Below are 14,306 nucleotides of genomic sequence, written 5' to 3'. Positions count from 1 at the left end.
CTGGATGTGCAGTCAGGAAAAAACAAGAGTGTAGAAGAGCCGTTTTCTTACAGTTTACTAGGGAAGCTGACGGCAGCAGCTTTAAGGAAACAAGTGTCTTTATTTTCTGTGTAGCATTTCTGTTGAGCAGTCTAAGGAGTGGGGGCTTTCTCTGGGGCCACACAGGTGTACATACCCCTCAGTGTGCATGTTTGCATGAATTTAGAGCTGGACTCTGTGATGACGCAGAGGTCCGTGAGCCTCCAAGTGTGGTTATCTCTGACTGCCACGGGAGAGGGGCCTTAAGTGTTGGCTGATCTTAAAAGGGTCTAGGGTTTCTTTCCCAAAAGATTAAGAACCACTGAGTGAACTGTTAATGTTTAGACGGTTGGTTAGAAGCAATAATAAAATCAGTAGGTTGCAGATTTAAAAAACTGAAATGTAGTCACGGCTTCTGTTCGAGCATTACTGTATACTGATAGATGTGTGAGTGTTTGAAGCACTGAAGTAAACTTCTGTCCTCCGTTGGACTTGTACCTTTCCATAGTGACATCTGGGTGGGATCGTGTGAATCACTGGAGAGCAAATGAACAGAACAAATGGATGAATTCAGAATTGTTAGTGGAAGCAGAATGTCATTGTCTTCATAAGAAGGAACATGTGCTGACATTTGAGACTTGTAGGCGTGGGGTTTCTGTAATTTGTTTGGTAGAATCTACTGTGGGTAATCCTTACAATTGATTCCATTGATGGAGTCTTTGTCAGGTGCTGTGCAGAGTTCTGTTTCTGCATTACCTGATTTACTCCTGATGACAGTACCAGGTAGTTGTCACTAGTGTGTATCATAGTTGGTTCCTGTCTGCCTTAATCAGGATTACTTCTACTTAGATCATGGCCCAAGGTGGTGCTATATAGTTTGTTTTGTGAATTTTAGTTTTTGTGGGTTTGTGCCCTTCGAGAACCTATTTTATTCTGAGTACCACTCCCAACACACTGGGGAGGGATAGGAGAGCCCATTCCAGAGTCTTAAGTTGGGGTATGCTCTTTGCAGGAAAGATGTAGGACTTTGGGGGCACAGGAACCTATTGGGAGCAGATGGAATGGGTGGCTGGTGTGAGAGGGAGACCCTTCTCCAGCCTCAGGCACCAGCCTAGGAGGCAACTGTTGAAAATCCTAGTCCTTAGTGAGCCCTTGCCCCCGGGCTTCTTCTGTTCCTTGAGGGGTTTTATTTTATCCCTGTGTTGTTGGTGAAAGAGAGAAGCATCAACTCAGGAAAAGGTGGTGTAATCCTGGGAGACCAGCACTGAGAAGATTTCGTGTTTCAGAAAGGCTGCCATGTCAGTGCTTGGAATTCCGTGGCTTCCACGCCTGAGCTGGGCCCCGGCTGTGCATGCGTCCTTGCTTTACCTAGCTGGCTGCAGATTGACTTCATCCCCTCCCCTGTCTCTTACTGTCCCTTCCCTCCCTTTCCCCGACCTCCGTGGCCTTCCCTCTTCCTGCTTTCTTCCTCCCTCTTTCCTTCTCCCTCATTTTTACTTTTAATGAGATCAGATTCTCTTGAACATCTTTTCCATTCAGCATTTGCTTCTTGTTGACATTGGGTAGGGCCTTTCTGCAAAGGGACTTGCTTTTCGCAAAGTCGGATGTAACTTCAATTTTAAGTTCCTTTGGAGCAGCCATCTTTGTAGTTATTTATATGTATAATTTTCCCTGTAGCTTGTAACAAACTGTCTTGTAGGTTATAAGCATCCAAGAAAAATCAAAATACTTCTGCTTCACCGTGGTTCCAGAAACTTAGTATTTAGAAGGAAAAATTCTAATCTTACAAGAATTGAGCTCGAGCTAAATTTGAACAATAATCTGATACAGGCTGGTGTGTCTGAGTGTGAGATGTAATGTTAAGTAGACTAGTTATAACTAGTAGGATTTAGTTTTTAGGTTCAGATCTTAAGAGAAAAACATCTCCCAATATAAATGTAATTTGTGACTTAAATAATTACTTTATGAGGAGAACACATTCTAGTTCCTTCTCTGCTTGAATCTGAAAGACAGCATTTTGAGTTATCAGAGTGGGCAAATTTGTGCTGGTCTGTGCGCGTGCATAAACCTCCAGAGGTCCAAGCCCTTCCTGGTGGAGCGGTGACGTGTCCATTCACAGGCTCTGGTAGAGATAGGTCTGCAGGTGTGGAGGCCAGAAGACGGTTGAGGTCTTGGAAAGAAGAGAACGAGATTGCTTAGCAGTAGTGACGAATAGCCTTAAAAATGATGCCAGAACAAAAGTGTCCCATGGTAGATCCAAGTGAGGAGTAGCTTAGTATCTCTGTAGGTTGTTTTATTTTTATAACCTGTTTCTTAAACCTCTGTCAAACATGGCATATTAATTTCACATTTTTAGGAGAAGCAAAATAAAAGCCAGGAAACAGTACTCTCAAGATTATCACCGTTGACTGCCTGCCAGAACACTGACCCTTCACTTACACCTGGGAGGCACTCAGCACGGTTATTTAAATTAGATTTTTGATTTAAATAATGAGGGATAAAATAACCGAGTATAGTGAAACAAGAAAAAGAACGCAGGGTGTGTGGCTGCTCAAAAGGAGGAGGGAGGGGCGCCTGGGTGGCTCAGTGGGTTAAGCCTCTGCCTTCCGCTCAGGTCATGATCCCAGGGTCCTGGGATCGAGTCCCGCATTGGGCTCTCTGCTCAGCGGGGAGCCTGCTTCCTCCTCTCTCTCTCTGCCTGCCTCTCTGCCTACTTGTGATCTCTGTCTGTCAAATGAATAAATAAAATCTTTAAAAAAAAAATTAAAAAAAAAAGGAGGGAAATTAACTTTCGGTTTGAAGTCACATGATGCATGGGGAAATGAGTTGAAGACGACCTGCCAGAAGGTTAGCCTCGGGGATTTGAATCGAGAGCAGTGACGGCTCCTCAGTAACGTCTCTTCTGACTTTTACACTCCCTTTCAGGGTGTGTCTGTTGTGAATTTTGATGTTTTTTTTTCCTGGACACTTAGACTTGGTGTTCAGGTGGGAGATAGAAGAGAAGCTCCTCGGTACTTTCTGCTGTGTAGGCAACATAGACCATTGAGACCTTTTCCAAATTGTACTGTTATAAAATTGCATGTGTTAATCTCAGCCAATAGTGGCCATTTTCAGTTGGCTCATTAATTTTGCCTTTGTTAGCTGTTTCTTTCAAAAATAACGTATTCATTTGTTTTTTGCATACTGTAACCAAATGTTCATCTAGAAAAATGAGAAAATACAAACACAAGCAGGTATCCTACCTTCCTTGGTGATGAGGCTTGACCCCTCTTCCTCCGAGCATTTCTGGAAATCATTGCAGATAATGATTTTAAGTATTGTAATGGTGTCTTCTCTCAGATTTATATCTAGAATTCACTTCCTGAAAGTATTTTTAATCTAAATTTCACAGTTAATTCATCAGGATATAGTTCCATAAAATTCATCGTAAATGACTTTCCTTTCAGCTGAGGATGAGGAATTCCCGAGGGTGTGGCTGTGCGCTCCTCTCTGGGGGTTGCCAGGCGCAGACCACACACCCCTCCCTACACGGCTCCAGTCCCTGTCTGTTTGGCCTCCGGGGACTGACTCTTGAACTGGAGTTAATGTAGTTGCCAACGCACGTTTTATATGCAGGGTTTTCCGACTTGAGAATCATTTTTTCCCCCTGTAAAAGAAAAGCTACTGAAGATCCCTGAGAAAAACCAGAACCCTAGAAATTAAAATAATTATAAAGTAGAACAGGCTGGTAGCTTAAGTTTCAGAGGTATTTAGTTAGTTAGTCTCTAAAATCATTTTGTTCATGCTACAAGACTTTGAGGTTCCAAAGAGTATAAGGAAATGTAATGGTTTCTCAATTTGAATTTATTTGAGTTTATTTGGGGAAGTCTTTTCTGGTATTTGGGATTATGCAGTCAAAGCCACTAAAAGCCTTTTTTAGAGAAACGAAAAGCTCCCTCTTCAGATGTGATCCTTGCTGTTCCTCCCATGAGCCTGGCATGTGGATGAGTTGCGGGCCAGACCCTCCACAGGGTGCAAAGGCTGTGCGCACCCCCAGCGCGAGGCAAGCATCCCAGGAATTTACGCCGGGATCTACGGCACTGAAAAATCCAGAACTTTTCCATTGTTTCTGTTGGAAGCAAAGCCTAGAGTCCTGTTTTAATACTATGAGCAACTTAAAACCAGAGAGGTTTTATTTTTACAGTTTGTCTCCAGGATTATAGACCGCTCTCTTGGCGAGTCTAACTACAGAAAAAGGTTGAAATTATGCCGAAGCTGCTCAACAGAATAGTTTTACTATCAGGTACATTTTCAAGTTATTTTAAGTATAAAAGTTATTTTAAGTCTAAAGGAAGTGTATAGCATATTATTTTTGTGAAAACCAGTTACTGCCCGGCATCTTGCCGGTTCAAAGTGTTGCCTCCCAAACGCTCTGGAGAGCCGGGGCTAGGCTCCGAGTGCCTTGTCTTCCCCCAGTGTCACCTTGGGCAGCCGTAGCGGCCACTCTGACCATCTGATGGACACACCCCATCCTGTGTGCAGCTGGGCTGACCTTTGCTGGAGCCTTTCTGGCCGTGGTTTCAGAGGCTCTGCTCTTGCCTCAGTCCTGCTAACCAGTTCCCGCTTGTCCTCACCGTGACTTCTGCTGACTTCACAGAGTCATCATCTTCTGGTTTTCTTTTTTAAGCGCACGTTAAAATTATCAAAATGGACTGTTGATTCCTTATGGAAAACTTATGTGCATACGTGTTTCCAGCTTCTTTCCTCTGTACTCACCAACCCTAACTGTAGAACATTAACCAACCCCAGATAGAAAACTGCTGGGGTCTGACTCTGTTCCCTTGACCAGCCTCCACGGAACATCTCGGTCATCATCCTTTCAGCCATGACTTCGCTGTCATCCATCGATGCCCTTCCTCACTACCTGGTCTGTTAGAGATAGAGTGTGTGTGTGTGTGTGTGTGTGTGTGTGTTTTAATACTGTGAAAAAGTCATTTAACATGAACTTTATGCTTTTTAACATTTTCTAATTTATTTTTTTAAGTTCACGCCCAGCATGGGGCTGGAACTCACAACCCTGAGTTCGAGAGTCAAGTGCCTTACCCGCTGAGCCAGCCAGGCCTACTGAACTTTATGCTTTTCTACCAGCCAAGCCTTTCACCTTGCCTGTGGAACTTGGACTGCGCTCTGAAGCTGGTGTTCTGAGTACTGCTGTCGGGGCCGTGCCAGCCTGCTGTCAAGAAAGCTACATCCTTGTCTTTCACAAACTTGAAAAGCTCTATACTGACTTTATGTTTTTATGATAAATTTCTCAAACTTGCCTGCAATGCAGATGGCACCATTCATTATCTTTCATGAGGGTGAAAGAATTAGGGCCCAGAAAGTGTCACTCACAGCAAGGCCTCTAGAACACGGTGGACAGAACAGTGATTCGGATGGGAATAAAAAGTCCCAGTTTCGCTGCCAACTTGCTGTGAGATTTTAGGCAACTCCTGTAATGAGCTAAAGCTTCAAGAGGGATGTTGGTGGAGTTTGGAGAGCAGATAAGGCCACCTTTGAGGCTCCTTCTGCTTCAAATCTTAGGTTCTTCTCTTTTCCCTTTTAACAGCCCATTATTCCCCGTCCCATGTCTGTTCTGTTCTCTAAGATGTGTGCCCTCAGCTCAGCCTTTTTAAATCCCTTGTACGAAAGCCTCCAGTCTTCAGATTTCTTAGGAGGGACCCTCTCGGCTGAGGCCAGGGAGAAGAGGAAAACTGTGCGAAGGAATGCAAAAGGAGATGTCACAAGGCTGGGGAGAGGAATCTTAGGAATGTCAGACCTGTGAAACCCTCGGAAGCAGGGGGGAACCCTGAGGCAAATGAACCCTGAGGAAATGTGGGGTTTTGTAATCACAACATCAGAGGTAACCATGCAAAGTGGGGGCTCCAGTGGAGGCGAGTAGATGGAGGCACATTGCCAAGGTGAAGGGCTCAGTGAGATGCAAGGCCCTGGAGGCGGCAGGCACAGCCCATCCTTAGGGGAGTCCTTCCAGGGGTTCCTCTGGGGGAGTCTGGAGGCTCCTGTTCAGGGCAGCTCATGTTCTTGATGACCTTTCATGGTAAGTGCTCAGAGATGGGGCCTCACCTGGTATGGAATCAGCTGTGGATGTGAGTAAGATGGTGAGCTCCTGAGCCCTGCTTCTCTGCGCCAGTACTGAATTCTCATGTTGTACCTAGGAGCTGGGTAGCTCCCCAGTGAGGAGGCGGTGCATGCAGAGTTACATAGGGTTCTAAATTTAGTTCACTTAAATCACGAAGTGCATGAGCCTTCGCTGTTGTGATGAATTTTTAATGGAACTTGAACACGCCTTCCAGAATTTGTTGTTTTCTCTGAAGCCTGCACATTTTAAGTGAAACCTTATTCTCTAGAATTTGCTAGTGTTTGACCCGTTTTATTAGACTAGTAGAACACAGTCCAGACCTAAGTTAAACTATTTCTGTGATGCTTTAGGCAATTTTGATTTTGCAACTTGCATCCCAGACACCAGAGGTATAATGCTAGACATTATCTTTAAAGAGTAGTCATTATGACTGTTGACTTCTCTACATGGTAGCTATTTCACTAGAAACCCCAGTGTTACGGATACTGTTTAATGGTGAATCATATTTGCTTAGGTTGAGGTTCTGTGCTATTGACTGATGAGTGTTTCTGGCATCAGATAAAGTTGAAATGGAAAAAAAAATCTGCACTCCAGTTTGATTCTTGTACCTTTTCTATAAATGGCAGTGGATGTCTCTGTTACTTTTTCTTTCATTTGCCTTTGAAACCAAGTGAGATAGTGCATAGAGAGTGCTTTGTAGGGGCGCCTGGGGGGCTCGGTTGGTTGTGTGTCTGACTCTTGATTTCAGCTCAGGTCATGATATCAGAGTTGTGGGATCGAGCCTCAAGTGGGGCCCCATGCTCAGCCAGGAGTCTGCTTGGGTTTCTCTTTCTCTTTCTGTCCACTCCTCTCCTGCTCATGCACATGCTCTCTCTCTAATAAATAAAATTAAAAAAAAAAAAAAGTGCTTTATACAGCATAGGATGTTTTTATTATGTCATTACTGGTCTTAAGAAACGTAGTAACAAGATCACTTTTAGCCTCATCATCCTTGCGGGGGCGTTCTGGCTCTAGAGCTGATTTAGTCGCGTGACCTTGGGCATATGACTTCACGTCTCTGGTCCTTGGGTCTCTGCAGGATGAGAGGTGCGGATGGGGCCTTCGGCGAAGTGGGGTCAGAGCGTCTGTTTTACAGCGGGGATGTGGTGCGGGCCTGAGAGTAAGTATACCGAGCAGGCCCTCCTGTCTGCGGCTGAGAACACAGTTACAGATTAATTTATTTTTATCTGCGTGTGCGCACGTGTGTGTGTGTGTGCGCGCGCGCCTGGGAACGCTGATGCAGTAGGTGACTGCTCTTTTCCTTCTGCTTCATTCAGTTTCCTTCATAACTGTGTATCTTTTCCTTAACACGCACGAAGTTTGTCCTGTCCTCCATTGTGATCTGTCGGCGTTTCCATTTCACTTTCCTGTGTTTCATTCCTGTATCTTTCTTGTTTAGACCAAGTGGAGCGCGCAGCTGGCAGTAGCTTCTATGTAGGACCCTTCAGGACCCCAATGGTAAGTGCACACGTGTGCTTACCAGGCTCCCAGCGGGCTCTGCCGGACCCGTTCCTGAGGCCCCTCCCGCCTCACAGACACCAAGAAGTCCCCGCACCCTTGTGTAAGCGTCCTTAGAGGTGGTTTTTGGCTATAGGCTTATTTTTGTTTTCTCTTTTAGTTTGATTACAAGTAGAACAGAAACCAAAGTACCAGGAAAAGAAATTTACTTACTTAAGGAGGTGTAGCAGGTTCTCCCACCCGTTACGGCAGTATTTGGCTTTGTGAGTGACACCAAAGCATGCCTAAGTGTGAGTCGGGACACCTGGGCTCTAATTTCTGTTCTCTTGTAGACTGGTTAACTGGTCCCTCTGGGGCCCTGGCCTTCATTTTTCTCTCAGAAGAGCAGGTAGGGCAGGTGGTTTTGGTAGCCCCTTCATCTCTGGTCGCAGTCCTAATGGGAAGTAACTCAAGTGTCAGATGGTTCTGATTAAGATTATATCATTCATGTGTCTGGGAATCTCTGTCTCACGAACAAATGATAATTAGATTCATGATAGACTTATTTCTATGGTAAATTAAGTCTGTCGGTGTTCACCAGAGATTCTCAGGAGTACATTTAATTGTCCCTTTCTTTAGTTTTTACAAGTGGTTTATTAGTGGTATTCACATACTTTAAAAATTCTTAAATATATAGACTGCAGAGCCCCATTATGTGTTTGGTGACATACAAACAGTGGTTCTTAACCTGGGGAGACCTCCCACCCCCATCCCAGACACTGGCCATGTCTGGGGACTTTGGCTTGTCACAGTTAAAAGTGGGGGTGCTCCTGGCATATAGTGGGTGGAGGCCCGGGGTGCTGCTGAGCGTCCTCCAGTGCATGGGACAGCCCCCCAGGGAGGGTGTGATTCGTGGGATGCCCAGGCAGCCTGTGGCCCTCTCAGTAGGATGCACATGTCCCTGCTTCAGGTGGTTTCTCTTCCCAGGGCATCAAGGTTTCCTGGTCTTGTTTTTTAAAGAGCACAGCTGGAGGGGGCGGGGGCACTTCTTGGTGATGAGGTTTGGGGAGGCCAGAAGCAGACACGGACATTATCAGCTGTAGGCGTTTTAACATTCTTTCAGGCCAGGAATGAAACTTAAAGTGGTACTTTTGGCTTTTAGATAGTCGTGTGATTTCAGTCCGAGTATGTATTAGTGAGTGATATTATGAAGGTTGTGCTGTTCTATTATAAATCTAGGAACGTCACGAATTTAATACTCTTGTTTACGTACAGGCCAGTTTTTTTGCGTGACCTGCTAACCAGCTTTGTATAGCGCTTGAGAGGCTGCAGAAAATCTCTGAATTGCTTTTTTAAGGGATTCTATTACAATAAAGGACATCTGTTTTTCTGTTAAATTTCAGTGTGACTTGTTTTAATGTCCCTAAGCTTCCTGTGTACCAGGCAAAGTGTACACTGTACCTCCACCTTGACTTACTCCAAAAGCTCAGGCCTGTGCAAAGTAGAGAGTAGGTGGTAAGAAAGGGTCATTCCTTGGGCACTTTGGGGTACATGAGGTGGTATGTGATGTCTTAAAATACTTTTGTGTTAGTGATTCAGGGGAAAAACTTTGCTGAATCTAACTCTCGAATTAAGCACCCTGCGGCTCAGGAGTCCTCCCAGGGATCTCAGCAGACAGGAACTGTGGCGTTAGAGGAACTGTCTTAGTAGCCGGGAATCCTTTCTACCTGTGTTCTTTGCGCCCAGTGATCTGATAGGGACCGGGCATCGCACACGGGGAAGGGCATCTGTCGTCGGGAGGATAAGAAAGTTGTCTGGAAGTAGATGGAGTGTAGGCGTCCTGAAGCACAGCCGGATTCCTCAGGAGCCTTGTCGTCATCGCATTCGGGCTTCGTGCCCTTCAGTTGACCAAGGGACAGAGAATTGCAAGTGGAGCTTACATCTTCCGCTGTGGAGCGGTGTCGGTGTCGTTTGTGTCCTGGCCCTTTACGGAGGGGGATTGCTTTATAACCCTTCCCCTGCAGGCTCTTGGCTTCTGTTCCCACCAGAATGTGGTTTCAGGGAAGTGCTTGCTTGGGTGTCCTGAGCCCCATTTTAGGTGCCTTTGGAAATGAGGGATGGAGGTGTTACCAGGAATTTATTTGCACAGACTGTTACCTTATGTCTTGGCAGAAAGCATCAAAGCATTTTTTTTTCATGGACCAAAGAATTAGGGATTTAAAACAGTATTGGCCAATTATTGAGTATATTGTGTCCCCCCCCCCGTTTCATCTCTTAATTATTTATCAAAATTTGATGGTGTTTTTTAGGATTATTTGATTCATATTATAATGGATGTTTCCATTTTCTGAACTTTTCAATGTTATTTGTATCTCTCACCTCATTTTCGTGTGTCGTCTATAGTTTAGTTAATGCTGCTCCTCTGTAGCGATCCTTTTCCAGGAGCAGTGAGTGGTTTCCACTCCTCATTTTGCCAGTTCAGACAAAAAGGTGTCACGAACCTTGTTCTGAAAGAGGAAGGACCGCCCCGCATTGCAGAAGGAGAGGGAAGGAGTGTTTGGGGAGGATGAAGAGGAACCTGTTCTGAATCTGAAAACTGAAAAGCAAGAGCTACCAGGACAAAGAAACTCGGAATTTAAAAAAATACCAAAGAAGGGCCACAGATTCTGGTTAAATGCCAAAGAGACTGAGCTTCCAAACTTTCGATACTGGTACTTTTCTGGAGAATTGCTTATCCGTATTGAGTATCTTGGTGACTTGAGCTCCTTGTTCTAGCTTGTCAGAAGTGCATTGCATTTTAATCTTACCTCCTGAGCTGTGGTCGTGGTGGGAATCCAGTTAGTGTTTCCTGAATTCCCTTCTTCCCGTTGTTGAGGGAATCCTGAATTGTACTGGACCCGGAGTCCAGTCCATGGGCACCCTCAGGATTCATGCCAGCTCGACATGGAGTTAGTTATTCCTAATTACTCTGCATTTGGTATTGGAGCCTCTGCGCATAGGCGTGCGTCCTTGGCAGTTCAGCGGAGCCTCCTCCTGCCGTTTTGCTCCACAGTTATGGATACGCACGTTTTAACTAAAAGGAGCCCAGGTTCTACTGTCTTGTTTTTCCCCGGTGTGCTTCTCACAGACTTTTGCCAGTCCTTATTTGTGTGGTATTGAAACTCGATGTTAGTTATCACTCTCATTTTCCTCCAACATCAGTATTTTTAACTTTTCTGGAATAGATGATATGTTAGTTTGGTAGGGGAACTCATGCCCAAGAATACAGGATTATGGGTTTCTTTTTTTTTCTCTGACACGACTTAAAAGTATTCTGATTCATCGTCTGTTCCTTTCTTTAGCAATCTGATACAATCGCCTAGAAATCTGCCATTTGCTGTCATTGGATTAGTAATTTTCTTTTTCGAGAATTCAGGTTGATAGTGAGTGCGTAAATAAGTAAATAAATAAATGTTGTGTTTTAGGGAAGAAAAAATCCCAGGAAAGTAAAAACAAAGCAAACAAAACCGAAGACCTACAGCTGAAGACAAGTGAGCCAGATTCTGCTTCTGCAAATATGAGAGATTCTGCAGAAGGTAAGCTTGGAAGTTGGCCTTGTATGATTTCGGTATGTATGAGAAGTTACTGTAAATCTCCTTGGGATGCCCTTCTGAGACTTCACCCAAGAACTGGAAAGGGTTAACAGCAAAAGGCTCCCTGAATTTAACATGGCGAACTGAGCCTTCCACATCCCACCACCCCTTAAAAATATTACTAAAGACCTTCTTTGTTGAAAACGGAATTATTCCCTGGTTAAAATGAAATGAAACATATACTATATGATGACACTTATAAATAATTTTTAAAGTTCAGAACCATCAAAAACAAATCTCTGGTGATTGAAGTGAGACTGGCCGGGGCTTGAGAAGGCTTCGGGGACACTGGCACTAGTCCATCCCTGAGCTGCGTGGGGGCGTGTTAGTGTGTTTACTCCAAAGTATTTTATATAGCTGTATGCTTATGATTTATATCCTTATATTGTTATGTTTGCACTTCAGTTAACTCACTTGAAATATCATACACCTTTGATTTTATATATCAGCATGAAAAGTGTACGGAGTGAAGAGTATTCTTCTGTGTGTGTGTGTGTGTGTTTTAAGATTTATTTGAGAGAGAAAGGGGGAGGATGAGTGGGGGTGGAGGGGGTCAGAAGGAGCTGTGGGGCTCATCCTAGGACCCCGGGATCACACCCCTTGTTTTTTGTTAGAAATTAAATTCCTATTTTATTTCTTCGTGTTTCTCCACACCAGACTTTCTTATCATCCCTTCTGAGGATTGATATTCTAGGCCCTCCACGAGGTGAGAATTCAGAGAGAGGCATGGATTGCAAATTCATCAGGAAGGCAGATTGCTCTGTGCTCCTTGCAGCTGAGCGACCATATTGAGACCTTTGATAATAGACATGAAGGAGGCCTGTCATAATTTGTTATGTGGCAAATATGTGCAGACTGGAGCTTTCTAAGAAGTGTCTGTAGTGACCCAAACAGGCAAATTTCAAAGTGTAGGCTTGTGACTCTTCCAAGAAATATTTGTAGAGGAAAAAACCCAACAAAGTATTTTGGATGCCTTTTAAAAAGGGCGAAAAATTGATGTGATCTGAAGAGAAACCAGAGTATTTGGATACCTTTTAATAAACCACTTTATTAGCACTGTTTGCGATGATGACATTCGTAAAGGATTATATCCTGTGGCATTTTATGAAGCAAGAACAGACAGGTTGATTTCCTAGAGCCCTGTGACACCAAATTCTGTGTGCTGATAGCAGATTTGCTAATTAAGGCTTTTGTTTGAACGACAGCACAGATACTAAAGAACCGTAGTGCCTTTTGTGGCAGAATTAAAGAAAATCCAACAGCCCTCTCTCGCCTTCAGTAATTGAAGACAGGTTATTTATTCCTGACACGATGTTTGGTCCTATGAGGAAGAGAAGTACCTAATACTTAACCTGTTTGTGGAGTAGCTGGTCCAAGTGTGATTGGTTCCTCACAGGCTAGCTGTCAGCTTCTCCTGAATGTTCCGCATTGTCCTCAGCAAGCAGTCTGTGTACTGAGCAAACAGTCCTGACTCTTCTTTGTGTTTCCCAAACCTTCCTTTATTTTTAAAATTCAGCAGACCTCATCGGGTGTGTGGATACACGTTGGTGTGGGCCTTACTAGTTAATTAATAGAGCTCTGAGTGTTTTGTTCCATATGACTTTGGACAGTTTTAAGTCTGGGACTGTTTACCAATCAAAGGGAAAGAATTTTTTTCCCCCCTTGTAACAAAAACCACAGATTTTGGCTAAAAATGGACTCTAAAATTACTAAGCCTTAGAGATGTTATTTTCATTTTCTGCTGTCTCATTTTGATTTTTTTTTTTTAGCAAGATGCTGAGTCTTTGTTGAAAATGTATGTGGAAAGGGAGTTAGCTCCTGCCACCATCAAATGACTGGTGTCCCTGTCTGTGGGGAAATCGTGGGATTAATGAAGTTTGTTTTCGGGGAGAGAAGGCTGGTCTGTTGGGAGAGAGGTAGTGGACAGGTAAAAGTAAGACTTAATTCCCGGGGGCGGGGGGGGCGGGCAGGGCTGAGCAGGTGAGCTCCTCACGAATACCTGGTGTTTGCCGAGCTGGGAATGGTTGGCCTTTTTAGCCCCTCCCCCCCACATCAAGGTGGTCACCGGGTCTGTTGACAGGTGTCTTCTCTTGACAGTCTGGCTGCTCTTTTCTCTGTCCATTGCTTCCTTCCATTTCCATCGTTTAGTCTCCCTTCTAATACCCCCTCCTTGGAATTAGTCTCCAGCCTTCAGGACTGTCCTCCTCCCAATCCCATAAGCCATCTTGCTGCCAAGTCTCCCATATGACGGTCTGCTGCTTTAAAATGCCTTCATGGAGCCCCGCTGCCCCCAAGTAAGTCCACACTAATTTCCAGTGTGTGACATGTTTTGATTCCTCCTGTTTGCTTTTCCTTTTCTGTCCTTGACCTCCAGGTTCAGCTGGCTCAGTCCTTTGTCTAAGATGCATTCCTTCCCTGATGAGCGAAGTAGTTGTTGGGTGCTTCTCCTCCATGCTTCCGTAGCAGCCCGTACTAATCCCAAAGCATGGCCGGTCATTCATGACAGTCTTGGTGCCTGCCTACTTGTCCGAGGCTGAAGGTGAAGCTCTGTGAGGATAAGGGTCTGGACAGTCAGGTGCACCTAGTACAGGCATGTAGTAAATACTGGCGCAGTGAGTGGGGAGCCAGCGGTCAGAGTGGCTCTGCGTCCTTTACAGAGCTTTTCTTAACGCGTGTTCCGTTTTCTTAAAAGGGGCCTAATTCAGCAGGGACTCGGGTGGGACTGTACAGAGAGCAGCGCTGTCAGCATTAAATGGGCTTGTGACAGGACCTGGCTTCGAGTCCCTTGCTGTCCCTGTGATTCTTTCCAGCCACTTCTCCACTTCTCTGCTTTCCTTGATAGCTTCACTATAGTCTCCCTGTCTCCCCGCTCTGTCCCTTCTCTTAGGAATTCCATTAGGCATTTGTCCCCACTGTTGTCACCGCCACCATACCTCCACCTTGGTAAATTGGATGTTCAGCCCTGTCCTCTTCTTGGCCAAACCATTCGTAGTTCCGGACACAGCTGATTGCTCCCTCCTTTTGGAACTTTCTTTACTCTTCTCGGCTCTCCAGATAACCTC

General features: G+C 44.8%; 1 protein-coding gene across 8 annotated transcripts in view; it reads left to right on the top strand.

The window, feature by feature from the left end:
- Positions 1–14,306, top strand: part of PRDM2 (PR/SET domain 2) — a 119,356-nt gene that overhangs the window by 62,866 nt on the left and 42,184 nt on the right. For 5 of the 8 annotated variants that reach the window (XM_047723571.1, XM_047723577.1, XM_047723576.1 and 2 more), the window contains one exon: positions 11,077–11,187. The exons of 2 other annotated variants lie outside the window; for them this stretch is intronic. In XM_047723571.1, the coding sequence (XP_047579527.1) occupies positions 11,077–11,187 (111 nt within the window). Of the gene's footprint in view, positions 1–7,574; positions 7,634–11,076; positions 11,188–14,306 lie in introns of those variants that run through there. One more of the 8 variants, XM_047723578.1, reaches the window with a different exon arrangement.

The sequence above is a fragment of the Lutra lutra genome, chromosome 4 (genome assembly GCF_902655055.1).
Source record: "Lutra lutra chromosome 4, mLutLut1.2, whole genome shotgun sequence".
NCBI classification, from domain to species: domain Eukaryota; kingdom Metazoa; phylum Chordata; class Mammalia; order Carnivora; family Mustelidae; genus Lutra; species Lutra lutra.
The sequence above is the reverse complement of the archived record's forward strand: the minus strand, read 5'-3'. Positions and strand labels throughout refer to the sequence as shown.